This window comes from Strigops habroptila, assembly GCF_004027225.2.
Source record: "Strigops habroptila isolate Jane chromosome 13 unlocalized genomic scaffold, bStrHab1.2.pri S16, whole genome shotgun sequence".
Lineage (NCBI taxonomy): Eukaryota > Metazoa > Chordata > Aves > Psittaciformes > Psittacidae > Strigops > Strigops habroptila.
Genome location: NW_022651054.1, coordinates 2419876 through 2446625, shown reverse-complemented (window position 1 = coordinate 2446625; position 26750 = coordinate 2419876). Strand labels below are relative to the sequence as shown.

General features: G+C 58.4%; 2 protein-coding genes across 2 annotated transcripts in view; both read left to right on the top strand.

Moving 5' to 3' along the window:
- SRRM3 (serine/arginine repetitive matrix 3) overlaps positions 1-22553 on the top strand; it is a 31013-nt gene extending 8460 nt beyond the window's left edge. Inside the window, exons 3-15 of the mRNA XM_030472805.1 lie at positions 2925-3026; positions 7235-7369; positions 7476-7556; positions 7935-7964; positions 8332-8400; positions 8672-8707; positions 9336-9386; positions 9478-9582; positions 10295-10466; positions 16412-16734; positions 17780-18007; positions 18228-18365; positions 20268-22553. Coding sequence (XP_030328665.1) covers positions 2925-3026; positions 7235-7369; positions 7476-7556; positions 7935-7964; positions 8332-8400; positions 8672-8707; positions 9336-9386; positions 9478-9582; positions 10295-10466; positions 16412-16734; positions 17780-18007; positions 18228-18365; positions 20268-20484 — 1687 coding nt within the window. The 3' untranslated portion in view covers positions 20485-22553. The remainder of the gene's footprint in view (positions 1-2924; positions 3027-7234; positions 7370-7475; positions 7557-7934; positions 7965-8331; positions 8401-8671; positions 8708-9335; positions 9387-9477; positions 9583-10294; positions 10467-16411; positions 16735-17779; positions 18008-18227; positions 18366-20267) is intronic.
- Positions 22554-23060: 507 nt separating this feature from the next.
- Positions 23061-26370, top strand: HSPB1 (heat shock protein family B (small) member 1). Its single transcript, XM_030472803.1, has 3 exons — positions 23061-24535; positions 25554-25617; positions 26042-26370. The coding sequence occupies exons 1-3, from the start codon at positions 24175-24177 to the stop codon at positions 26199-26201; spliced, it is 585 nt and encodes a 194-aa protein (XP_030328663.1). The 5' UTR covers positions 23061-24174; the 3' UTR covers positions 26202-26370.
- The last annotated feature ends 380 nt before the right edge of the window (positions 26371-26750 follow it).

Below are 26750 nucleotides of genomic sequence, written 5' to 3'. Positions count from 1 at the left end.
TTGGTGGGTTGGTTGTGAAGCTAAATGCCTCCAAGAGATGCAGAGCTGGGAGTTCATCCACACACAGGTTGGAGGCTCGCTCTGGCTCCTCCAATTGGAAATGTGGGCTTCCAGCTCATTGTCCTGGGAAAGTCGAGGCAGGAAGGAGGACCAAGTTGCTCGTGGTCATGCAAGCCATCAGTGCCACCCAAACCCATGCCCTGTGTGCCTGGGATGGGAGATCTGTGTCTTGTGTTGAGGAGATGAAGGAGAGCTGGGGTTTAGCATCTGGTGAGGCTGTTCTGGTGCTTCAGTTTGTCCTGCCTTCCTTCTCTCCCCCTAGTTATGGGGTGAGAGGATCCCCCCCATCCTGCCATGCCCCTGTCTGGGCACTGTGAGCTGCTCCCCAGCCTTTGCCCTCCATGGGGAAGCAAAGGGCTGACGGAAAACCCATAGGGCTGGAGCGCATCACTGCCTCAGTGGGCAGAAGGGAAAGGGGGACCAGTGAGGAGACCCCCATCCCCACTGGACCCATGGCTGCCCCAGAGCTCCAGCACCAGCCCAACAGCCTGATTCCCCCCCGACAGCTCACTAAAACCTGATGGATGGAGGAAATTCTTCGGCACACACGGATTGTATCAGCTGGGGAGAAGGAAAATGGATTGAGGGAAGGCTTCGCCAAGGCTTTCATTAAGAGCACAAGCATGACCTAGAATTAAATTGTCTCACACAGGCTGGAATAATGATGGTGCCTAATTTGTCGTTATGGAAATAAATAAGGCTGACCTGGCACTTTGGGGAGCCTCTTGTCGGGTTCCTGTGCCCTACTAGGGATCTTACTACTAGTAGTATCGTCAGCGCAATGGATAATAGCAATACTGCACCCGCTATTGTTGTTATTGCTATAATTGCCTTTGCTATTATTAAGGCTATTAATAACAGTGATGACGATGATACCCTGAAATGATAATATAATTACAGTAATAATCTTGGTCAACCTGGTTAATCCTCCTCCCGCTCTTCCCCTCCACGCAGGGGCTCTCTGGGGGGGGGTTACATGGAAGCACTTTGCACCCCTGAGGTTTCTACCAGGGCTGGGGGCTGCATCCTGGCCATGGCCTCAGAGGAGTCACTGGCAAGGGGTGTGCCAGCAGAGCTTTAGCAGGGATTTAAGCATTCCCTTGTTTCCATACATGCGGATGGCTCCTTCTGCCTGCGCTGCTGCTCGCTCCGGGCTCCCCGCGCCGCTGTTCCCTGCCTGCAGGCTGGCTTCCTGTCCAGAATTCAAGCGTCAGCGATTTTCCTTCCTTTCCCAACCCCATTCTATGTGTTAAATGCCAACACAAACCCCCTCCAAAGGGGTTATAAGCAGCACCAGGGGGTTGTAGGAGTGAAGGGGCTGGTGCTCCTGCCTTCAACACAGCATCGCTGGGTGCAGGGGGGTCCTCGCCTTGGCCTTGCCCCCTGCAGGGTTGCTAACAGCCACGGTGGCCCATCTGTCACCTCCTGGTTGGCCTCGTGTCCCCTCTCTGAGAGCATTGGCTGCATTTGTAATGTGCTGCAGCAATGCTCATCTTCCAGGGCAGACATCTTCCTGCTGCTGCTGCTGGCTCATGTCCACGGGATGCACAGGGATGGTGGCTCTTGTCACTTTGCCCATCTGGGTGCACTGCTGTTGATGGTACAGTGCAGGGCAGCATATGGGGGTGCTGCCCTGGTTTTGGGGTCCCCCTTGCATGTGCAGGCAGGGTGCAAGGTGAGGGGAAGCAGCTTCAGTGCCCTCCTGCATTCAGTCCTGCCTGGCTGGGGAATTAATGAGCCCTTCAGTGCAAATGAGCTTGTTAATATTAATTGCCCTCTCCTTGCTGTTACCTCCACGGGCATTGTGTGGGGGGGTGCTGCCACATGCACCTCTGCACCCACAGCACCCAAGGACACCCATGGCACTGTGAGGGGCATCACTGTCCCTCGTGGGCTTTGTGAGGTGCCAGCATTGGGGACCACAGGGCTTGGCCAGGCTGTGGCACCCACTTTTCTGGCCTCTTCAGCAGTGATGCTGATGGGGCATGATAGTGAGGATTGGCCATGAGCACTGCCTGTAGATGGTGAGGACAGGCACACACAGAGCCTGACCGAGCCCTTTCCTCCCCGGGGGGTGACATGGAGTCCCTCTTTCTTTACCCTGTCCCCAGGGATGATGCTGAGAGCACCGTGGGTCCCGTTGGGATGCTGGTTAAGGAGGATGCTCGGGTGCCCTTGTGCCACTGCGGGATGCGGCACAGCACTGCCCGCCCAGGGCTGTCACTGGTCCCTCCTGGGGACACCTCGGGGATGGCTGAGTGCCGTGGTTTGCCGCGGCTGCTCTCAGATGCCAGGGACAAAGTGATTAGTGTCTGTCGCTAATAACCCTGCAGTGGCCTGAGTCAGCAGTTGGTGTTAGTGCAGAGCTGGCTCAGCTGCCACGGATGAGCAAGGGAGGTTTGTGATGGGATGCAGGCACCAGAAGGGAGCCCTGGCATCACTGGCGCTGCTGGGGACATGCCCCAAAGCCTGGGGCAGTGGTGGAGAATGGCAACCTCACGGTCATCCTCTTCTTTTACCCCTTCCTGATGTCCCTTCCTCTGCCAAGCACTGCTGGGAGGAGCAGGCAGGAGAGGGAAGGGGGACATGGGTTAGTGGTGGCCTTGGCAGTGCTGGGGTAATGGTTGGACTTGATGATCTTAAAGGTCTTTTCCAACCTGGGTGATGCTATGATTCTATGGAGCGTGGTGGCAGGGGACCAAGCAGAGGGACCTGCTCTCCTCCAGGCCCTGATGACTGTCACCATGAGACCTCTCCTTCTGACCAGCCACATGTTGCTCCCAAAGGTAGAGAGGTCCTCGGCAGGTCCCTGGGGAGCCCATGCTCTGACCACTGCAGCTCTGACCACGTCTTTGCCCATCCAGGTACTCCGAAGAGGAGATCCGGCAGAAAGTGGGGACCTTTCGGCAGATGCTGATGGAGAAGGAAGGCGTGCTCACCAGGGAGGACCAGCACGGGCGCCAAATGTAAGTCAGGCAGCTCCAAGCTGGCCAGTCGGTGTGTCCTTCCCATCCTGCATCCCAGAGAGGCACATCCCAGATTGTCTTCAGGCATCGATGGGTGGATTGATATGAAGCAGATATATATAGGGATGGTTGGATAGATTGATGGATGTAGGGAAGGTATATAGGGATGAGTGGATGGGTGGATGCATGGATGGATGCATGGATGGATGGCGTTAGAACTAGATGATCTTAAGGTCCTTTCCAACCCTAACTATTCTATGAGTCTATGATTCTATGATGGATGGATGGATGGATGGATGGATGGATGGATGGATGGATGGATGGATGTGTGATAGGTTGGTTGATTGGTTGGTTGATTGGATGATTGATTGGATGATTGGTTGATTTGATGATTGATTGGCTGGTCAGTTGGTTGGTTGGAGGCAGGGTTTGTCTCTCTGAGGCAGCATCCAGCCTGTGGAGAGATTAGAGATTATCCTGCACTGGTCTTTTGGAGAAGAGAATCTGTGTGGAGACCTCATAGCAGCCTTCCAGTATCTGAAGGGGGCCTGTAAGGATGCTGGGGAGGGACTCTTCGTTAGGGGCTGTAGTGGTAGGACAAGGGGTAAAGGGTTCAAGCTTAAACAGAGGAAGTTCAGATTAGATATAAGGCAGAAGTTCTTCCCTGTGAGGGTGGTGAGGCACTGGAATGGGTTGCCCAAGGAAGTTGTGAATGCTCCATCCCTGGCAGAGTTCAAGGCTAGGCTGGACAGAGCCTTGGGTGACATGGTTTAGTGCAAGGTGTCCCTGCCCGTGGCAGGGGGTTGGAACTAGATGATCTTAAGGTCCTTTCCAACCCAAACCATTCTATGACTCTATGATTCTCTGCTATACAGAGGGCAGCATTGCAATGCTCCTCTCCCAGATGATGAAACTGAAGTGCAGATGGTGTCAGTGCTTGGCCCACCCCACCAGCCAGTGGTAGAGACCAAGCTGCAGGGTTGCTGTGCCTCACCTCTGCCTGCTCCTGCCTCTTTGGGTGACGTCTCCTGCTCTCCCTGGGGCTGAAACGACAGCTTCTGCCTCCAGCCAGCCGAGGGCACCAGCTTCCAGGCCTTGCTCTTAACTCCATAGCGCAGAACAGCCCTCCTGCCTGGCTGTGAAGCTGGGGTAACTCAGCTCGGCTGGCGATGGTTCACCAGGCTGGCTGCTGCTCTGTAACCCTAGAAATATTAGTGTTAGTAATAATAATCATTATTGATTATAATAATCAACACTAATAACAGTAATAATCATTATTGATTATAATAATCATCATTGATTATAATAATCATCATTGATTATAATAATCATCATTAATAACAGTAATAATTTCCATTGCAAGGGGCCCAAGCTGGATAGGCTGGACTTGAGCCTGCTTCTCACCTAAAGCCTGTGTCTCTGTCAGGCTGGTGTGACCCCAAGAAGCCCCATGGAAGAAGCTTCTCCAAGAGGCCCCTGCCCCATTCCTCTGCCTCCTAATTGCTCCTCAGGGTGCTACTTCTGCCCCAGGGGGCTCGGGGCTCAGGTTAGGTGTGCAAAGCAGCTCATCTCCCACTGGGGACATGCCGCTCACTGCTCTTGACCCGTGCAGGGCTGTCCCCAGCCTCACGAGGGTCCGCCCTGTGCTCGATGGTGATTTATCTGCATGATGCTTAATGGCCCAGGCAGCGCGGCTGGCCCGGCACACACCATCCATCAGCCTGGAAACCAGGTCACTTGGGACAGGAATAGATGCTGCAGGTTCACTGAATATTAATGCTTCATTAGGGGCAGGAAATCAGGGCAAGGGGGGAGGCAGGGAAGCCGTGGTGGAAGGAAAAGCCTTCCTCCCTCTGCTCCACCAGCACCCAGGCAGGGAGGGACATCCCTAGCCTGGGATGGGGCACATCTGGATGGTGCTGGGGCAGCACAAAGCATTCAGGGTCCTCCTCCAAGCAGGAAAAAAGCAAGGCATGGGGAAAACAACCTGCTCAGGTCATGGAGCATCAAGACCAAGGTGTTAACAAGTGGCCTTTGCCTGTGGGGGCATCAGTCATCACCAGGGCATCTTTCTGGCCAGGCTCATTAGGGCTGGTGCTGTAACGAGCACACAGGGAAACCAAAGGTGGGTTAAGGTTATCCAGGCAGCCCTAGCTGTCACCTCTGCGGGCTTGCTTTTGTGAAAGGAAGGGTAATCATTAAAGATTAGCCCGAGGGCTATAAATAATAGTGCTGAGCTGGAAGGAGCAGCCTCAAAGCAAAGGATTGCCTGGGGGAGAGTGAAGCTGGAGGTGCTTGGAGGCTGATGGGAGCTGGCTCTACAAACAGCGGGGATCTGAGCTGCTGAAGTCCCTACCAAGAGTTGTCCTGAGTGCAAAAGGTTGAAGAGGCTGGACAAGGGAGTTAAATAAACCTTAAATAAAGAGCCCCAACCCTTGTGTTGGCTGGGAGTGTACCCAGCAAAGCATCTCATGGGCTGGTCCTGCTCCAGTGCCTCTGTGGATGTTGACAGCTTAGTCTTTGGCTGCTGGGACCATGACTCTGAACCAGCTGGTGCTGTTTCAAACAGCCCAGCATCATCTGCAAACCCCCCAGGGGAAACTGAGGCAGCGAGCAGGGCTGTGACCACCTCAGTCCCTGGCTCGCTCCCTGCCCTCTTCCAGCTCCCGCCTCTGTGCGTGCACAGCCTGGTCCCCAAGGAATAGCTGCTTGATGGACAGGCTGGTGGGATTGCAAGCCAACACGAGCGGGAAGAGATAATTGGGGCAGCACAAGCCTGTCTTGAGCTGCTGAGCACAGTTAATGGGTGAGATGCTGGCAGCAGGCTCAGGCACGGAGCTCTGCCTGCTCACGGAGCGGAGTCCAACAGGGAATTATCCCTGCTCGCTCCTCTCTTTTCTCCCCCTTCCCATGGTTGGGTGAGTGGCTGAAAGGCTGTTCCTGCCCTCAGGGCATGGCCAAAGCAGGAGTCACTTGGAGATGACCCAGAACACCATGGCTGCGGCAGAGAAGGGAGCCTGAGACCCGCTTGAGCGATCATCTGTGGTCAGGAGGAGGATGATTCGCTTGTAGTTCTGGTCCAAACCATTTTTAATGGGGTTCAAGAGCCCAGGGCCTGCCTGTGGCCAGGGATGCCAATGTGCTGCTCTCAGATCTGCTGCGTGGGGCTGGGAGCATCCCTCGGCTCAGCCACAGACACTGGCCAGGCTGCCAAGGGACCAGTGCCGCGGGGCTGCCCTTATCCACCAGCATTCCCTGCCATACACCTCCAGACTGGGAAGAGTGGAGGAGCCCAGATTGGTTTCCAAGGGCAAATCTCCCTTGGGAAGCAAGCGCCTGGGCATCTGTTATGGTTCCCTCCAGAGCACTTGGATGGCCACATCCTGGGTGAGATGTCCTACAGCCCCCAGGAACAGGAACAAATAAGAGGCTCCTGGTGGGGTTTGATGCTGCTCCTGGGGCTGATGGCAGAGGAGGACCGAGGAGGTGGGGACAGCAGGGAGGGTCTGGGCAGGGACTCCTGGGTCCCTCCTGCCTGTGGTCCAGCTGCTGGGCCTCTGCCTGCAGCCCTGTAGTCAATGGCAACCTCCTGATGGTTTCCATGGCAGCGGGAAAAATTAATGCTGATGAAGTCCCTCAGGAGGGAGAGGAGACCCTGATGGCTCCAGGGCTGATGTGCCCCCACCCCATCTCACCTACCCGGGGGGGACATCACCCATCACCTGCCTGAAGCTCTGCTGCTGAGCCAGCGGCACACTGGGGTGCTGGCCTCAAAGCCTGGATCATCCCAGGCAGCTCCTGGATAACCACTTGAATCCCCCGAGCTTCCTGCAGCTCCTCTCACCCTAATCCTTCTCCACCACCTACCGGCGCTGACTCCAGCCTCCTGCCCAGCCCTGGCACTTAGGCAATGCCAAAAAGGGCTCTGAATGATGCTGAGGCCAGATCCTGGTGACCCATATCCCATGGTATCCCTGTGCCAGCGCAGCAGGGATTTCTGCAGCAACAGGAGCCCTAGGAAGACCCCCACCATGGAGCTTTGCTGCATGTGGACCTCAAGGGACATGAGCAAGGGATGCTGTGGCAGAGGGGATGTCCCTCACCTCCTGTAGCTGCCCTGGGGCTGCCCCAGGCTTCCCTCCAGCATCTTCGATGGGAGATTGGGAATGGGGATCCCTGAGTTAACGCTGTGTTTCCTCCTCTGGCAGTGTGATAGAAAACCACCACGATGTGGATGGGGAGGAGTACGCGGTGGAGTACCCCGACTACGGCGAGGGCTGCCTGCTGCAGTGCGACTGCTCGGCCGAGTGCTACCGCGAGGACAGCAGCCACCGCGAGTACAGGTCTGGCTGCACCAAGCAGGGAGTGAGGGGAGCGGGTCCCCATGGGGGGCACAGAGCCCAGGGGACTGTCCCTGCTCCCCCCAGCCCTGCCTGCTTTGTTCCACAGGCTGAAGAGGCGCTCGAGCAGCTCCACCTCTCCTCCACCCAAGAAGAAGAAGAAGAAGAAATCAGGTCACCGCCGGAGCCGGTGAGTCCCAGGTTGTCCCTATGCTCCAATGAGGCAGCTCTCCTCTCACCTCATCCTTTCCCCATGCTCCATGGGGCAAGTCCCCCCGCTTTGAGGGGCAGTGCACCCCAAAACGTGCACCTTGAAGAGGTGCAATGCACCAGTGATGCAACACGTGTGTCCACACACACACAGTGCTATGGGGTGCACCAGCAGCACACCCAACTGCATGCACTGGTCGGGCCTTGCCCTGTCCATGCTGGGCACAGCACGGGCAGGATTTGGCTCCCTGAGGGGTCTGGCTCTGCCTGCCCCCCGGTCCCATCACTGGTTAGCACTGGCTGCCTGGGCAGGATGCTGTCCTTAATGTCCCTTTCTTCTCTGCCTTCCCCACGGCAGCAAAAAGAGGAAACCCGGCTCGGAGCGCAGGTGAGTGCCCTGGGCTGGGTGGGCTGCAGGGTCCCCACCAGGCATGGGCTGGCCTTCCCCATCCACTGTCCCCCTCTGAAATCCCAGTGGGAATTGGCTGCTTCCTCTCCCGCTGGAGGCTGCAGAGCCCATGAGGTGGCAACAGGACACAGTGGGATTTGGGTGCTCCAGCAGAGCCCTTCTGCCAAAATCCCCTTTCTATCCCCCAAATCCCCCCAGGAAGTAACTCGCTTGTGATGTTCATGCATGCTGTGGGTTGTCCAGGGGAAGCAGGGTGGTGGGGAGCAATGGGATGGGACTTCCCTGGGCCACAGGGATGGGGAGTCTCTTGCTCCCCCACCAAGGGCACCCACTTCCCCCCCTCCAGCTGCGACAGCTCTTCACCCATCCGCAAGGAAAAGAAAAAGAAGACTGGAAAGAAACACAGACGCGATAGGTAGGATGGACACCATGGCAGGCTGGGGACACCATGGCAGGCTGGGGACAGTGGGGCTGGTTGGTGGCTGCCCAGGCCCTGGGGCTGGGGTGGGATGGAGGCATGAACAGGGATGAGCCTGATGGCTCTTCATAGGGCCATCACCTCCTCACAACTATAACCTGCCCCATCCAGCAGCACATCTCAGTGCCACCCCCCTGCCCTTGTCCCCATCCCCACGCTGGCCAGCTCAGTGTGTCTCCTTCATCTCTACCTCCTCTTCATCCCGCAGGTCTGAGTCGGGGTCACGGAAGAAGAGAAGACACAGGTGAGAGTGACAGGAGAGCCACTCCACTGCCACCATCCCCATCAGGGACCCCCTGTCCCTGCCCTCCTGCTGTCCCCATCCCCTTTGCCCACAGAGACGGACCCATCAGGCACGGTGGGTGTGAGCATGGGATGCTGAGCATCCCTCACCCTTGGCACAGGGCTGCTCTGGGTGGCTGCAGGGTCCCACACAGCCCCAGATGTCCCCTAGGGAAGAAGGGGTGACACCTTAAGTGAACCTTGGCTGTTGCCCTGCTCTGTGGATGCCCTCTGCCAGCACTGCTATTTTAGGGTAAAAGAAGTAAGAATCAGGCAAAGGGTGCCTTGGTGGGCAGAGGGGGTCAGAGGGGGCAAGGCAAGCAGCAAGGGTGACAATGGGCCTGAGCCTGTGGGTGCTGAGCAGAGCTGGTCCCCACTTCCCATTGCCTCCCTTTCCTGCTCAGCATCTCTGACCAGCACATGGACCCCACGGTCCCCCCAAAGCCAGCTGGGCCCCCCACCATGGTTTGAAGCCTGGTGCACTCAGCTCCAGCTCAGGCAGGTCCCCCCCATCGCTCCTCCTGCAGCCTCGGTGGCTCTGGGGGTGCTGCCCCTGCTCCCATCTCTGCATCTTTTGGCTCTTCCCGCAGGTCCCGGAGCCCCAAGAGCAGACGGAAAGAGAAAAACAAAGAGCGCAAGAGGTGAGGGGTGGGGATGGAGGGGCCGGGGCGGTGTGACCCCCTGCGTGCCCCCCGCCACGGCTCAGCCTGCCCCCGGCCACCCTCTCCGCAGGTCCCGCAGCGAGTCCCCGGCCTGGCGCTCGCACCGGCGCAGCTCCTGCAGCTCCCACAGCGCATCGCTCTCCTCTGATGACAGCAGCTCCAAATCCCTCGGCAGGTAGGGGCAGGACCCCCGTCCCCACCGCCTCCATCGGGGGCACCCTTGTGAGGAGGAGGGCAGGGAAGTTGTGGCACAAGTATCCCCATGATGGGGACCCTTAGGGGTGGAGGAGATGGAAGGAGGTGGTAAAGATGTCCCTGTGATGGGGACCCTTCTGTGGTGGTGTGAGGTGCCATGGTCTAGTGGAAGGCATCCCTGTCCATGGCAGGGGGTTGGAACTGGGTGAGCTTAAGGTCCTTTCCAACCATTCTATGATTCTATGGAGGGCAGGGAGATGGGTGGCAGAGACATCCCCATGATGGGGACCCTAGGGGATGGAGGTCATGGAGGAAGGTGGCAGAGATGTCCCAGTGATGGGGACCTTTGTGTGGACAGAGGGGAACAGGATGGTGCTGCAGCACCTCTGGAGGGTTTGTGAACACAGTGCCCAGATGGGGTTTCAATTTTGGACTATAGAAAGCACAAAACACCAATTTTCACCCTGTTTCTTGCTTTGGCAAAGCCATCTCAGCCCGGGGGTGATGCGGTGCCGGGGCCGGGCAGGCGATGATGCCGCAGCTCACGGTGCGGTGCCGGGGCCGGGCAGGGGGTGATGCCGCGGCTCACGGTGCGGTGCCGGGCTCGGGGCAGCGGTGATGCCGCAGCTCACGGTGCGGTGCCGGGCTCGGGGCAGCGGTGATGCCGCAGCTCACGGTGCGGTGTCCCGCAGGCTGAGCCCCAAGCGCCGGCAGGATGGCCCCAAGGGCAGCAGCGCCCGCTCCAGCCGCAGCCCGTCCTCGCCCTCGCCGCAGCGCTCGGCCTCGCCGCACCAGAACGGGCACAAAGGCAGCGCCCAGAACGGCCGCCACAGCCACGGCGCCCCGCTCCCGGAGCCCTCGGATGTACGTAGGCTTTTCTTGGATCACCGTTCGCTTCCCTCCCCTTCTCCCCCCTCCGCAGGACACCCCTACCCCGGCTCTCCTCTCTCTCCTCCTTCCCCGCTCCCCCCGAGCCCAGCCGGGGCACACGGGGGAGATGTGGGGTGCAGGCTCCATATCCCCCCCCCCCCAGCACTCATCAGCCTGCCACTGGGTGCACGGTCTCCCTGGGGGGAGCCAGCCCATCACCTCGGAGCAGGTATCGGGGCAGCCAACAGGTCATCCCACCCCCAAAGCCACACATTGCTCTGCGGATGTCACCCCCCAGGGGTGACGGCTTGACAGGACAGTGTTACCTGCCAGGATCACCACCGGGCTCAGCACCTCCCTGGGAATGGATTGAGCCCAGACAGCCAAAACGTGGGTAAAGCTGGAAAATTAGCTTTGCCCACCAGCCCCAACCCTCTGCAGTGCCAGGGTGCCAGCCCCAGTGCTCAGCACCCAGTGTGGGGACTGGTGTTAGGGTTTGGAGAGGGTTTTGGTGCCGGGTGCTCTGATTTTAGGAACTCAGGGTCCCCAAAGTGGGTGAATTTCAGCCTAAGTGCCCCCAGCTCTGCCTTGGCACCCCGGGGGTCCTGGTGAAGCCTGAGGGGGGGCTGCTCCCACACTGAGTGGAGCAAAGCCCTAACCCAATGCACCCAGGGCTCCAGCCCCAGTTTAACCAGTGGTGAGGAGCCTGCTTTGGCTAGTGGGGAGCAGCGCTGAGCAAAGGCAGCGTGGTGGGGAACCCCACTAATGGGGGGCACACAGGTCCCCACTCACCGCAAACAACTTTATTCCCATGGGCAAGGTGCTGCAGGGACATTCCTGCAGGGAAGCACCCTGGAAAACAATGCCAAAAGCCCCATATTCACCCCCCTTTCAGCCTCCCCAGCACCCCCAGCAGCACCTCTCGGGGCACCTCTCTGCTTTCTTCTTTCCTATGATGTGGCTGGGGTATAAGGGGGATCACCCCACTCTCCCCCAGCATCACCCAGGCCGATGAGCTCCCTTGGCTCCCCAGCACCAGCGGGGACTCTTCTCCGACGACTTTCTCTCTCTTTCTCTCTTTCTTTCTTTCTTTCTTTCTCTCCTCCTTCTTTTTCTCTCTCTGGTTTCTAGTTTTTAGTTTTAGTTTTTCTTTTTAATCCCATCTGTGTTTTTCTTTAGCCTCCCATTTGACAAAAACCCAAACGGTAATATACACTTCCATTTCTTGCTCAGCAGAAGCAGGGACGAGGGGGAGGGAAGGGCAATGAAACGTGCTTTTTTTTTCCCCCCTTCCCTCCTTGTTTTAGTTTCCTTTCTCATTATTTCTTTTCTTTTCCCTTGTGATGTACAGAAATGCAAACGATATCTCTCTCTTATTTTTCCCCCACCCCTCCCCGTTGTCGTGTTGTTCTAGAAGTTTTTGCTTTTGTGTGTGTTAATGTGGAGAAGAAACAAACAGACAAAAAAAAAAGCAGATGTGTTTTCTTAACTATTTACGACCACTGAACATTGTATTTCCATTTTCTATATTTGAACAAGGAATTTAAAAGGGAAGAGAACGGAGCGGCTCCACACTGCAGAGGGAGCGGGCTCGCTTGGAGGTCAAATTGCCCTTTTCCTCCTTAAATTGGCTGCTGCCCCATGGACCCTGTTACCATGGGGGTTCTTCTCCTCCATGGCTGCAGGATGAGGCCGTTGGGGACTGGGTTATCTGCCCCCTCCACCCCGAGCATCCTGCACTTGGGTACCTGCATCCTGCGTCCTGGCAGGACGGGTGCTGAGCATCCTCGCTACCCACCTCCCCATCCCAATGGGTATCAGCCCCCCCACCAGCACCCTCAGAGCTGCCGGGTGCCCCGGGGGGCTGCACAGTGTTTGCTTCCCTTTTAAATCCCTGTTCCCATCTCCATCCATCCCTGCTGCCTTCCCCAGCCTTCCTCCCAGGTCTCTCCTCCTCCTCCTCACCCACACGCACCCTCCGGCCCCTCTTTGTCACTGGTTTTCTTTGGGCCAACACAACCCAACACTCCCCGCCGTGTCCCAGCTCCATCCATCACCTTCCCTGCATGTTATCCGGGACTTTGCCATGTTATAGAGAGCGAAACGCAGCCGGGTGAGAGCCACCAGCCAGCAAACCCCAGGGGCCGCCCCGCTCGGTGGCCACAGCCTTTCCTTTGACACAGAAATAAGGGAACCATTTAAACACAGCTTAAACAAAACCAGTTTGAAAGCTAATTTCGCAAGCTCTAAGCAAAGCAAACGGGGTTAGCCGAGGGGTCTGGATCGCCGTACTAAAGAGTCCTTGTCTTTTTCCCATTCTGCCCTCCAAATGTGGAGATTATTGTTTTCTTTTTTTTATGATCGCATTCCTGTCACTGCCAATGGCAAAGGTAGGTATTTCGTCCACCTCTGCACGTTCACTTCTGCAGATGAGCCTGTTGAAAAGCACCGTAGCTTGATTTAATGTTCTTTTCTCTTTCTTTCTGACTTTCTTTCTCTTTCTTTCTCGCCTTCCTTCTCTGTCTCTCTTTCATTTTGTCTCCTTTTTGGTGGCTATATATAACTTTGGTTTTTATTTGTATGGTTTCTCCCAGTTAGCTGCAAAGCCATGCTCTTCTCTTCCGTTCTTTATTTATATATATATATCTTTCTTTTTTGCCCTGTCCACGTAATATTATTTTCCTTTCTTCCCTCTTTTTCTCTTCCCCGTCTCCTCGTGCTGTTGGTAGAATGCATTTCTGTGTCTTTCAGCCCTCTGAATTTGTGTTCATTTCCATCCAGGGGCCAAGCACGGCTGCTCTGTTTGAGTCCCCCCCCTTAAGGGCTGGGTAATGAAGGCAAATGTAATTAGTGAGGAATAGGGGCCAGAGCCCATGGGTGGGAGCGGCAGCAGATCCTGGCACAGGGAGTTTTGGGATGGATGGATGGATGGATGGATGGATGGATGGATGGATGGGGCTAGAAATGCAACTGCAGGAACACAAGCTGGGGAGGTGTGTGAGTTTAGCCCCTGCTCGAGCCATGATGGGAAAAATAAACCCAACCCAGGGAAATAGACGGGGTCTGCAACAGGGAGAGGTTGGACTCTTCCTTGGTGGAGAGAGGCATGTCCAGGGCATCATGGTCCCCAAGGGGCAGGGGATGGGGTCCCAGCCCTGGCTGTCCCATCCCCATAAGCTCCCAGTGTGTGTTTTACCTTTTGGGACAGCCCTTTGCCTATTTGGATTTATTTGGGATGCTTTTACCTTTGTTGCCTTCCTGCACATCTGGGCAGGAGCCCCCTCAGCCCCAGCCCCAGGGTGTGACTGGGACCCCCGTATCCCGCAGCCTGAGCCCATGGCATGGCCAGCAGTGCTGAAATGCCACCCTGGGGAAGAGGAAACCCCACTCTTTTCTTCCTCTTCCTCCTCTTCTTCCCTGTGAGGGTGCTGAGACGCTGGCACAGGGTGCCCAGAGAAGCTGTGGCTGCCCCATCCCTGGCAGTGTTCAAGGCCAGGTTGGACACAGGGGCTTGGAGCAACCTGCTCTAGTGGAAGGTGTCCCTGCCCGTGGCAGGGGGTTGGAGCTGGATGAGCTTTAAGGTCCCTTCCAACCCAAACCAGGCTGGGATTCTATGATCCATCTTCTCTGCTTTCATTTTTCTCTGCCCATATATGAGGCTGGGCATGGGCTCAGCTGAACCCCCTCTTCCAGGGCTGCTGCATCTGTGTCCCCAAGCACTTGCAGGGCTGTTTGTGCAGTGGGCAGGGCTGGCCTGGACCTATTGCAATACCAACACATTTTTGACAGAAAACCTCCAAATCCCCCCAATTTTGGCCCCAGCTTGCTGCTCTGCAGCTGGAGGGGTTGGCTTATCCATGGAGACAGGGAGGTGATAGGGGACATGCCACTGGTGGGGTGCAGAGTGGCTTCTGTGACCCCCCTGCCCTGGGATGCTCAGGGGTGCGGTGGCCTCGCGTCCCTTTTGTAGCACCTTTGCGGCAGTCCCCACTCTCTTTTTGGGGAGAAAAGTGGCATTTCTCAGACTTAAACAGGGGAGATTCAGGGTGGATATAAGGAAGTTGTTCCCTGTGAGGGTGCTGAGGTGCTGGCACAGGGTGCCCAGAGAAGCTGTGGCTGCCTCATCCCTGGCAGTGTTCAAGGCCAGGTTGGACACAGGGGCTTGGAGCAACCTGCTCTAGTGGAAGGTGTCCCGGCCCGTGGCAGGGGGTTGGAGCTGGAGGAGCTTTAAGGTCCCTTCCAACACGAACCAATCTGGGATTCTATGATTTAGGACATGGCAGGGTGGGCAGAAAGAACCTTACCATTGAGGATTAACCAACTGGGTGTGTTTGAGGTGGAGAATTGGGGTGACCAGCTCCCAGCTGAACCCCTGGACCCCATTAGATCCCTTCAGCACTGCTCCACACAGGATTTATCCATCCAGGGATGCTCAGGGGCCCGGCGCTGGGCTGTGGCCAGAGTTAGGAGACCCTCAAGCCCCCCTGTGCCAGGCTTGGTCAGAGCTGGTGATGCAGGAACCGTTTCCATCCACCTTTTGGGTCTAGTGGTGATTGCAAAGATGGGGAATAAAACCCAGGCAGCGGCTGCAGCTTGGAGGAGCTCAGATAGTTGTGTGCTGGACCCCAGGGCTGGGTAAAACCCCCCCAGCTCATAGAGAGAGCCTGGCCCAGGGCCTCAGCAGTGGCCCAGGGTTCCCCCCAGTTCTTCCCATAGGAGAAGTGAGTCGGTTTGTTTTATTTCTCCTCTCTCTGTCTCTGTCTCTCCTCCTTCTCTCACTCTTTTCTTTCTCTCTTGCATTTTTGTGAATCTAATGATGCACTTATATTGCCCCGCTTTTCCCTTCTCTTCATACCTTACCTACTAAAGGAGGAAATGCCACTTTTTTGGTAAGTGGATGTTAACCAAGAGGGACTTTAAAAAAAAAAAAAAAAAGAGCATATAATGGAAAAAAAAAAGAGAAAGGAAGCAGAAAGCAAAGTCTGTGTTGAGTGCTGATGAGGACTTAGCAGTTCCCTGCAGAGTCACAGCTAACAGCTCAATGCGTGTCCCAGGAAGAGCTCAGAGACATTCGTTTATCTCAGTGACGAGGACATTTGTGAAGTTTTGCTTTGGTTTGGTTTCTGTTCTGGTTTCCTTTTGGTTTCATTTGAGTTCATTTGGATGGTTTTCCTTCTTTCTTGGTTTACTTTTGGTTTCTTTTGGCCTTCTCCCCCCTGCCTCCCCTGCCCCTGCCTTGCCCTCCATTGTCACTCTGTGCCGTCCTCCACGTTTCTTGGTTTCTTTTAAGCCAAAAGCCTTATTATCGATTAAAACAATATCTGAACATCTCTCTATCTATGTGCATGCCTCTGTGTGAGCAGACCCCCCATCACCCTCTTTGGTTCGACCCCTTCCCCTCGGCTCAGTCTGATTTACTCTCCCCACCTTCCCTCCTCTCATCTTTTCTTTTCCCCCACCATTTCCCTCCCTTCGTTTGGGTTTTACCCCCCTTTTCCCTTCCCTTTTCTTGGTCGGGGCGGGCGGGCGCTGGGGTTTGCTTTATCCCCGCTCCAAGTGGTTTTTTTGGGGGGGTTTGTTTCTTTCCCTCCCTGACGACTTGGGGGTTTCTTGGATTATCATTTGTATTGTTTTTTGGTTTTTTTTGCTCCCATCCCACCCTTTCCTTTGGGTTATTTAAGAAAAGATTTGATTTGGATTATTTCCTTTGGCGTTCTGCATGCGGAGGTTTGCATGACCCACGTTGTTGAGGGCGAGAGGAAGGTGCAGAGTAGCGTCTGTGTAGCCTGCCTTATGCGATGTGCGTTGACGTTGTGAACCGCGGCCCCGGCCCGGTGCCCCCCGTTAAAATCCCCTTTTCTCCTTCTTTCTTCTCTTCTCCCCCCACCTCCTCTTTCCCCCCTTCTCTCTCTTTCTCCCCCCTCCCTCCCCTTTGCCAGAGGCCAGCCTCGGAGTCCCCCTCTCTGCGGGCTCATGGCAGGACGGACCCACCGTCCCCCCGTACCCGGGGGGGCCGACACGGTGCCCGCAGCCCCCGGTCGCCCAGCCCGGAGCGGGGTAAGCACGGCCACCGGCACCGGTCCCGCAGCGCATCGCCGCCGCCGCGCCACCGCGGCCAGAGCAAGGGCCGGCCCTCGGCCCCTCGGGAGCCGGCCGGAGCCGCGCTCAGCCCCGCCGGCTACAGCAGCGACTCGGAGGGCTCGGCGGGGTCCCATCCCTACCACCCGCCGCTCGGCGCCGACAGGAACCACGGAGCCAAGAAGTAAGGGGGGTCCCCGGGGTGGGACACGGGGGATGGTGGTGGAGGTGGGGTGTAAGCGCTGTGGGGGTATCCCGGTTACTGCCGGGTAAAGGTCTGGGGGACAAGCTGGGGACCAGTGTGGGGTTAGGATGCTCAAGGGATGGGGATGGGGATATGAATGGGGAGGGGGGTAGGAATGGGAGTGGGGGCGGGAATGGGGGTGGGGACAGGGATGGGGACGGGGTAGGAATGGGAATGGGGTTGAGGACAGGGATGAGAATGGGCATGAGGATAGGAATGGTGTCAGGGACGGGGATGGGGATGGGGACAGGGATGGGGTAGGGATGGGGATGGGGACAGGGATGGGGTAGGAATGGGGATGGGGATGGGGACAAGGATGGGGGGGTAGGAATGGGGATGGGGGTGGGGATGGGGATGGGGTGGGAATGGGAATGAGGACAAGGATGAGGTTGAGGACAGGGATGAGAATGGGGATGGGGATAGGAATGGAGCCAGGGTCAGGGATGGGGATGGAGAAGGAGATGGGGGTAGGGATGGGGGTGGGGACAGCGATGGGAAAGCGGATGGGGATAGGAATGGGGACAGGTGTAGGGATGGGGGTAGGAATGGTCTTGGGGATGGGGATGGAAATGGGGACAGGGATGGGGGTGAGGATGGGGACAGGGAAGGGGATGCAGCTGGGGAGGGGAATGGGGATGGGGAAGGGGATGTAGACAGGGATGGGGTTGGGGTTGGGAATGGGGATGGGGATAAGGAAAGGGAAGAGCTGCAGTGGGTCAATGCCAGCTAACTACGGGAAGGGTCATCCCAGCAAGGACTTATCCCAGAGTGAAGGGCAGTGCCTGGATGGCTGCATGGGATTACAGCATCCCACAGGGTGCAGAGTCCCATGCTTTATAACTGGGGCTGCAACCCAGCCGAACACTGGGGTCATGTAGGTGCGCCTCCTGCTCCCTATGGGAATCTGGGGTCCCCGGCACCCATGGGACACCCTGCGAGCCACAGTGGGTTAGGTGCAAGGAGGTGCTGGGGTCTGCCTTCACAGGGTGAAGGAGAGGCACCACCGGGGCCGGCCCAACAGCAGCTCCGAGTCATCGGCCAAGCACTCCCGGCACGCCTCAGAGCGGAGGAAGAGCCCGTCGCCCAGCCCCGGCCAGCGCAGCAGCTCCTGGAGCTCCAGCGGGTCCCTCTCCAAGTCCCGCTCCCGTTCCCGGGACAAGAGAGCAGGACGCAGCCGATCCCGCTCGCCCTCGCCCAAGAAAACAGCCAGCAGGTCAGTCCCGAGGGAATTCGGCAGGGCAGGGCATGGATACAGCCATGGGCTCGGGGAGCATCCGGGGCTCAGGGTGGTCCCGGCTCCCCACCGGGGCTTGGGAAGGGGTACGGGTCACTGGTGGCGCCGGAAGCATCACCCCCGTAGGGAGCTGCTGGGCATGGGCTGTCCCTGCATCCCTCCCGCATCCCTGATGCTCCTCCTCATCCTCCTGGTGTAGAGAGAAGGACAACGAGCCCCGAACACGCCACAGTGACCCTGATCCCACCCGCGCCCGGCGCCGCTCCAGGAGCTACTCGCCCATCAGGAAGAGGAGACGTGACTCCCCCAGCTTCATGGAGCCCAGGAGGATCACGAGGTGGGTCCTGGCACACGGCAAAGCCTCTGCCACAGCCTGTGGCACAGCCTGGGGCTGGGCTTTGTGCCAGCCAGCCCTGAAGGGTGCATGGATAGATGGATGGATGGATAAGTTCAGGTTAGATCTAAGGCAGAAGCTCTTCCTTATGAGGGTGCTGAGGCGCTGGCACAGGGTGCCCAGAGAAGCTGTGGCTGCCCCATCCCTGGCAGTGTTCAAGGCCAGGTTGGACACAGGGGCTTGGAGCAACCTGCTCTAGTGGAAGGTGTCCCTGCCCGTGGCAGGGGGTTGGAACTGGAGGAGCTTTAAGGTCCCTTCCAACGCAAACCATCCTGTGATTCTATGGTTCTATGGATAAATGGATGAGCAGCTCTGTGGATGGGTAGATAACCCTGAGGATGACCAGCTGGGCGAATCAGCCAGCCCAGACAGATGGATAATCAACATTACAGCCTTGTGATCTCTTCCCATTTTGAGGCATGAAACCAGGAATTCATTTCAAGCCTGTGCCTATTCCAGCAGGACACACAGCTGCCAGCGTGTCTCTCCCCTGCTTTCCCAAAGCTGGTTTCTCCTCCTTGAGATCCCATTGAGCCAGGATCCCGGGCTGTAAGACAGGCAATGTTTAGTGCCAGACGGAACACTGTGTGCATAGCGAGTAACTCGTTAGCATGCAGCAGCACCGCTGGCGAGCTGAGATTACCTCCTTCCTGACCTATTTGTCCCTCCTGCTCTCAGCTGGGAGATGGCACCGTGGGGTGGAGAGGCTGGAATGGCAGAAATCAGCTCTGGCTCCCTATGGGGAGGGATTTATTTTGCCTGAGCTGCAATGAAGTTGTAAGGAGGGAGGACAGAGAAATCCCGCTGGGTTAGAGCTCCCTGCAGCCCTCCCCGATGGATGATGCTGAAGAACATGGGCTGAGGAAGCTGCTCCCAGCCCAGAGGAAGGTTTCCTGACCCCAGCTGGTTTTGCATCCCTCCCGCTCCATCCCTGAGCTGTGTTTTGCTGGGATGTCCCCAGGAAGGGCTCAGCTGGATGACACAGCCCATGGTCCCTGTCACCCGTCGCTGGGATGGATGGGGATGCAGACCCAGCTCTGCTCAGGGTTCAGGAGGAGCAGCGCTGTTTCTGCCAGGCTCGGAGGATGCTGTGGGGATGGGGCAGCCATGGGAACACCCCCAGCCCCCTTTGCCTGCCCCATAGCCCAGCCAGAAGCCACAGGGCTTTTCCTTGCCCTCCTGCCCTGTCTCCATCACCCCATCCCCACCACCCCAGCACCGCGTGGTCCTGCCTCAGTGATGCCAACTTCTCCTTTTCCATTTCATCCCAAGGTCCCTCTCGGAGAGCATCGCCGTCAGCCTGGCTCCCAGGGTAACCTCCCCCCTTCCTCCTCCTCCTCTTCCTCCTCCTCTTCCTCCTAGACCCCTCTGTGTCTCCTCACACCCTAGGATGCCCTCAGCATCTCTGGGCAGTGCCTGTGTGCCTTCGGTCCCACTAACAATGGGCAGGGAGAAGGGAGCAAGGGGCTGGCTCGATGTCCCCCCATCCCCACTGCCCCCGTGTTCCCCATGTCCCTCCTCATCCTCAGGCGACAGCGGGGCCGCAGCTCACCTCCTGCTAATCCTGAACGTCTCTTTTTCAGCAGCTTTCAGTCTCTGGTGTCTGGGAAACACAAAAGCCACATTAACCTGCTCACTTTCTGCGCTCGCCGCTGCCTAATCCAGGACTAACACCCGGGGCGGGCTGGGGAGGAGGAAGGGGATGAAGGCGGGAGGGTGATAATGGGCGGCCGGACCTCATCCTGACACCCGGCTCCGAGCCCTGCAGGGATGCTCGGCCGTGCCGGGGGAACCCAACACTGGAGCGGGGGATGCCCTGACTCAGTTTCCCTTTCCCCTTTGCAGCGCTCGCAAGCGTCCCATCCCCTACTACCGCCCCAGCCCCTCGTCCTCCAGCTCGCTGAGCACCTACTCGTACAGCCGCAGCCGCAGCCGCAGCTACGACAGCTACAGCAGCAGCCGCAGCCGCAGCCGGACTCGCAGCCCCCCCAGCCGCTCCCGCAGCCCCAGCCGCAGCCCCAGCTACAACAGCCGCAGCAGCTCGGAGAGCGCCGGCTTCTGAGCCCACCCCGGTACCCGGACACAGCCCCGCGGCGCCCCGCTGGGACCCGCACCGGTGTCCCCTGCGCCCCAGCAGGGACCGGCACCACCGGGGAGGTGGAAAAGAGCTGCGGGGTGCTAAGGATGGACCTGGCGGCGTGGGAGAACGGGGCTTGAAAGCTCAATGGGTCCTTGCAGCGCATTGGGAGGGGTGATTCTCCCCCCGCCCCCCCGCCTTCCCGCGATGGGGTGTTCTGGGGGTCGGGATGGGGTAGGGGGAGAATTGAATCTCTTCTTGTTACTGCGAGCACTGGGATGGGGTGGGATGGGGTGAGCACAGAGCGAGGGAACAAACTGCTCTTGGGGCAGATGGGGACCCCCCCCCCATGTGCTGTTTTGGGTTGGTTTGACTTTTTTAGCACAAGTGTATCCTTGGGGGTGGGGTGGGGGGTTGGAAGGGGCTTCTTCAGCCCAGGGCAATGCAGCCAGAGGTGAGCCCCAGCTTTCTGCTGGCCAGAGTGTCCCCATGGACCATTTTGGCCCCCCAGACCCAAGCACACGCCGAGCCATGGATGAACAAAAGCCGGTGGCACCCACAGGTCTCTTCACAAGTGGGGACCATCCCTTTAGGTTAATGCTGCTCATCCCAGCCCAGGAGCCCTGACATCATCCATCTCACCCAATCTGGGGGGGGACCGAGCTGTCACCCACAGGAGGGAGCTGCGGGCTCGATGGGGATTTATCACCTCTGGGGCTGCATTCAGCCCATCCTCTGGCGCTGGCACATTGAACCCACCTTTGGGCTTGAAGCACCCGGCCTCATTACAGAGGAGAGGGGCAGGAGGGTCCAGGCTTTGCCAAAGCCCCACTTTTGCTGCTTTTCCAATCAAAAAGCCCCCCCCAGGCACCGAGGACAGTCCTGCCCCCCCTCCCCTCCGGGGCTGCTGGTGTTTAATCCTCAGCAGCCCCGTGTTTTCCAGCTGGCTGGAGCAGGACGATGGGATGAGCCTCGCTGGGTGGGAGAGCAGCTGCCCGGATTAACCCGCTGCTCCTGATAAAGAGCAGGGCTTTGGCAGTCCTGATTGATGCTGGTTTCCAGCCAGTGGGATTCGAATATCGAGGGGGGGGGGGGGTGTCCTTTGGAGTCCAGGTCTGCTGGTAATGGAATGGATTCGTTAGCTGATGATGAACCAGAAGGGCAGAGATGCGAGCAGAGGGGCACTCCACGGTTGAATCCCAAACTCAGCATGTCGAGGAACCAGGCTCAGCCATGTGCTCATTCACCAGCCCTTAGAATCATGGAATGGTTTGGGTTGGAAAGGACCTTAAAGCTCATACAGTTCCAACCCCCTGCCACAGGCAAGGACACCTTCCACTAGAGCAGGTTGCTCCAAGCCCCATCCAGCATCTCCAGGGATGTGCTGTGCTGGGTACCAGCCTGGGGTACCCCATTCACCCACCCCAGCTCCACCAGGCACCCTCCGCAGTGCCTGGACCAGCAGAGCCATTAGCAATGGGGCGAACAGGTAAGGAGGGGACACGCTCATGGCTCTCCACGGCTCAGCTTGTCTCCATGGTAGGAGGAGGAGACAAAGGGTCCTGCTGCCCCTGAGCCTGGGGAGATGAAGAACACGAGTGTCCCCATCATCCCTATGGGGATGATAAACCATTCGCTCCCCAAACCCATCCCACCCTACCCCACATCCCCCTTCTCCCCCATCAATCACAGCTCAGACTGGCTGTGGGAGCCCCAAAACCCACCTGGGGGAGGGATGGTCCCTGACAACACCCAGATTGAAGCCACCATCACCATCAGCGGCTGCAGCCCCCAGCCCAGCAGCCCCCCCAAGGCCCCCAGTGCAGCGCGGTGCAGCCCAGCCAGCACATCAGGGATCATTTCCAGTCTTCCTCTTTTACAGTGTCTGTCTCCTGCCGCGGAGGGAGCAAACTGGAACAAACACTCTGTAGAGATACTGCAGTATTTTCCTCTCTCTCTCGCGCGCTCTCTTTCCCCTCTGGGTTGTGAGTTCAGCTGTAGACTCAGTGAGCTGGTTCCGTTACAATAAAATATACAGTATATATTGTAAATGACTCTGTGGGGCACCGAGAGCTTTATTCATAGGGGTTTGGTCTTGTCCAGCTCCCCAGACCCATCCTCGCCCCTTATCTCCAGATTCTGCCCTGGCTTGTCTTGTCCTGGTGCATCTGCATCCTGCTACAGGGATGGGGGGAAGCCCCGCTGCTGGGGCAGAGGTGTCCCGCTGCATCCTTCCTGTATCCCTGCAGGCCTCCTGGCTCCCTGCATCCTTCCCTGCATCCCTCCCATTTGCCTGCAGCCTTCCCGCCCACCCCATCCCTCCCTGCGCTCCTGCCTGCATCCCTGCATCTCTCCCAACCCTCCCATTTCCCTGCATCCCTCCCATTGGCCTATATCCCTCCCATCCTCCTACAGCCGTCCCTGCATCCCTCCTATCCCTCCCGTTTTCCTTCAACCCTCCCATCCCTCCCTGCATCCTTCTCTGCATCCCTCCCCGCACCCCTCCCAGCCCTCCCCTTTCCCGCATCCCTGCATCCCCGCCTGCATCCCGCCCTTCCCTCCTGCATCCCTCCCCTTTCCCGCATCCCCGCATCCCCTCACCTCCGCAGCACCCCCGCCCTCTGCCAGGCCCCCCCCAGCCCCAGCCTGTACCAGCCCCTGCGGGGCTCGACGCTGCGCTCTGCCCCAGACAAAGGGGTCCCACCCCACAGGGCTGGGGCGGGGGGGGGGGGCCGGGCCGGGGGGATGGGTCCCAGGAGCTGTCAGGATCGCTGGGCTGGGAAAACCGCCCTTCCCTGGGATCGGGAGCCTGGAGTCTGGCTCCAAATGGAAATCCCTTCCCGTCTGCCAGGGGGTGTCACTGGAGAGATGTGAAGGAGCCACCCCCCCACACAAGAGGGGGCTGCTCCCTCCAGCCCCCCAAACCCCATCAGCTCTATCAGTCTCTGAACCCCTCCAGCCCCCCAAATCCCTTCCAGCCCCCAAACCCCATCAGCTCTATCAGCCCCCGACCCCCTCCAGCCCCCAAACCCCATGACCTTTATCACCCCCTTAAAGCCCCCCCCCAGTCCCCTAAACCCCACCAGCTCTATCACCCGCCATGGCCTCCCCAGCCTCCAGGAGGTCCTGGCTGCTCCTCCAGGTCCTATAATCCCCCCATCAACCCGCACTAGTCCCTTTGGAACCCCCAGAGGCTGGAGCAGGCTTCCCCCAACTTTGTGCTGCGGGGTCCCCAGCATCATGTCACGATATTGAGCACCACGGGGGTGCTCGGGGGCTCCAGAAGCTTCTGGCTGGTGCGTGACGCAGCGGCTCCTCCAGTGACTCACCCGCGGCGCTGGCTCGGCCCCAGCCCCTTCCCACTGCATCCCTCGGATGGTGTTCCGGGCAGGAGGCTGGGAGCGGCTCCAAGCGCCATCCATCACTCCCAACCAGCTCATCCGAGAGACACTTCCCTGGCATGGAGGGGAACCGGGGCGGGGGGGGTGCCAGCCCCCTCCCTGTGCTTCCCACTTAATGCGGCTGCGTGCGGCCGCCCCCATCCCGGGAAAGTTTCTCGTCCCTTCCCTGTGTCCTGCTGCGATTTCCATTAATAGCCAGCTGAGCCGCCGGGCTAAAAATAACCCTCGGCCGCCTTCATAAGGCCCCATAGTGCCGCCCCCCCCCGGCAGCACCATGGCCGAGCGCCGCGTCCCCTTCACCTTCCTGCGCAGCCCCAGCTGGGACCCGTTCCGAGACTGGTACCATGGCAGCCGCCTGTTCGACCAGTCCTTCGGGATGCCCCATATCCCTGAGGATTGGTACAAGTGGCCGAGCGGCAGCGCCTGGCCCGGCTATTTCCGCCTCCTGCCCCGGGAGAGCGCGTTGCTGCCGGCTCCCGGTTCTCCCTATGGGCAAGCGCTGAGCCGGCAGCTCAGCAGCGGCATCTCCGAGATCCGCCAGACCGCGGACAGCTGGAAGGTCACCTTGGACGTGAATCACTTCGCACCCGAGGAGCTGGTGGTGAAGACCAAGGATAATATCGTGGAGATAACGGGTGGGTGATGTGGGGTTGGGGGGAAAAGGGGGGAAAGGGAAAGGAGATGGGATAAGGGAGGGGAGGGAAGGGAAGGAAGGGGAAAAGGAGATGGAGGGAAGAGGAATAGGAGAGGGGAGGAGACACAGGAGAGGAGAGGAGAGGACAGGACAGGAGAGGACAGGAGAGGACAGGAGAGGAAAAGAAAGAGGAAAAGAAAGGAGGTGAAAGGAGAGGAAAAGAAAGAGGAAGAGAAAGGAGGTGAGAGGAAAAAGGGAAGGGGCAAATCAAGGCAAAGAGGAAGGCCCATCGTTACAAGCTCAGTTTTGGGGTGCATTCATGCCGCAGGTGTTACACAGGGTGCAGGCACCTCCCTTCCAGCCCCATATATTGACCCCTCACTGTGGTCCCAGCCAGGATATGGGGAGGGAGCCACAGAGGGTGTCAGGACCCCCGCAGCCCCCCGTGCTCCCCACAGCTCAGCCGGGGATGCTGTGATGAAGCCCAGACCCCATGGCATGAGGCCAGCGCTGTGCTTTGTGCTCGGAGAAGGGGGTCCACATGGAGTGGGGCAATTCCCATCCAGCGGGATTGGGCTTGCAGTCCCTGGGAGAGGTGGGTGCTTCATCTCCCACTGGGCTGGGGAACCAGAATGAGGGATGTGGGTCCCCTTGGCCACTGCTGACTCCTGGCACTGCGCTTTGCTCCCCTGGGATTTGGGGGATCATAGGATCCCAGACTGGTTTGGGTTGGAAGGGACCTTAAAGCTCATCCAGTTCCAACCCCCTGCCATGCGCAGGGACACCTTCCACTAGAGCAGGTTGCTCCTGGAGGGGTCCCACTGCCCCTGGTCCCCCCAGCTGATATTAAGGCAAAGCAAAGCAGGACAGGGGCAGAATCAGCCCTTTCCCAGTGCCAGATGGTGCGGGGATCAGGTGGGATGGGGCAGGGAAGGGTGATCCCAAGCACAGGGGCCATCCAAGCTCTCTGCTCATCCACCCAGCCCCTTCCAATCATCCCGGGTTTCCTTTCCCCCCAGGCAAACACGAGGAGAAGCAGGATGAGCACGGCTTCATCTCCAGGTGCTTCACCCGAAAATACACGTAAGTACCAGGGAGAGGGGAGATGGGATCCTGGCAGCATCCCCATGGCTTTGGGGACCACCTCCCATCCCCTCCAATGCCCAGTGGCTAAACTGGACATGCCACTCACCCAAACTGGGGATAACACTCACTCAAACTGGGGATAACACTCATCCAAACTGGGAATAACACTCACCCAAACTGGGTTTGCCACTCACCCGAACTAGTGATGTTGCTCGCTCAAACAGGAAACGCTACTCACCCAAACTAGTGATGTTCCTTGCCCAAACTGGGGATGATGCTCACCCAAACTGGGGATGATGCTCACCCAAAGTGGGGGCAACACTCAGCCAAACTGGCAGTGGGGTGAGGCAGCAACGTGGGGCTGAGCATCACATCCACGAGTGGCAGGTGCTGCATCCCTGACCCCATCTCTGCCCCACAGCCTGCCCCCCGGCGTGGAGGCCACAGCGGTGCGGTCCTCGCTGTCCCCCGATGGCATGCTGACGGTGGAGGCGCCGCTGCCCAAGCCCGCCATCCAGTCAGCCGAGATCACCATCCCCGTCACCGTGGAGAGCCAAGCCAAGGAGCCGGCCAAGAAGTGAGGAGGAGGAGGAGGAGAAGCTGCCACCGCCCCACCCGAGCCGCATCCTCACCCCCCGTCCCCGCTTGCAGCCCCCTTTTTATTACTTTGTACTCGCCCCGTCACCGAGTGCCTTGAATCAATGTGAAGGAGCCGATAGAATCCGCTGGAATAAAGAGTGGTGAAAGAAACCCGTCCCCGTTCCCGGTGTGTCCCCCATTCCCGGTGCACCGCGGCGGTGCTGGGGCAGGAAGGAGCCACATTGAGTCCCTGCTCCAGCAGCACTGGACCGGAGCACAGGATGGGGCTGCCAGTGTGGCCATAAGCAGGGCCACCGAGCCCTGCTCAACAGCATGGGGGCTCATCGCAGAGGTTCACATCCTGAACCTCCTTATCCTGCATATCCCACATCTCAGGTCTCCCACATCTCAGGTCTCCATATCCCAGCCTTCAGCATCTCATATCTTTACATCCCCAGTCTCCAAAATCTCTGGTCTCCAAATGACGGGTCTCCGCATCGCAAGTCTCCAACATCCCATGCTCAGCATCCCAGTTTTACACATCCTGGGTC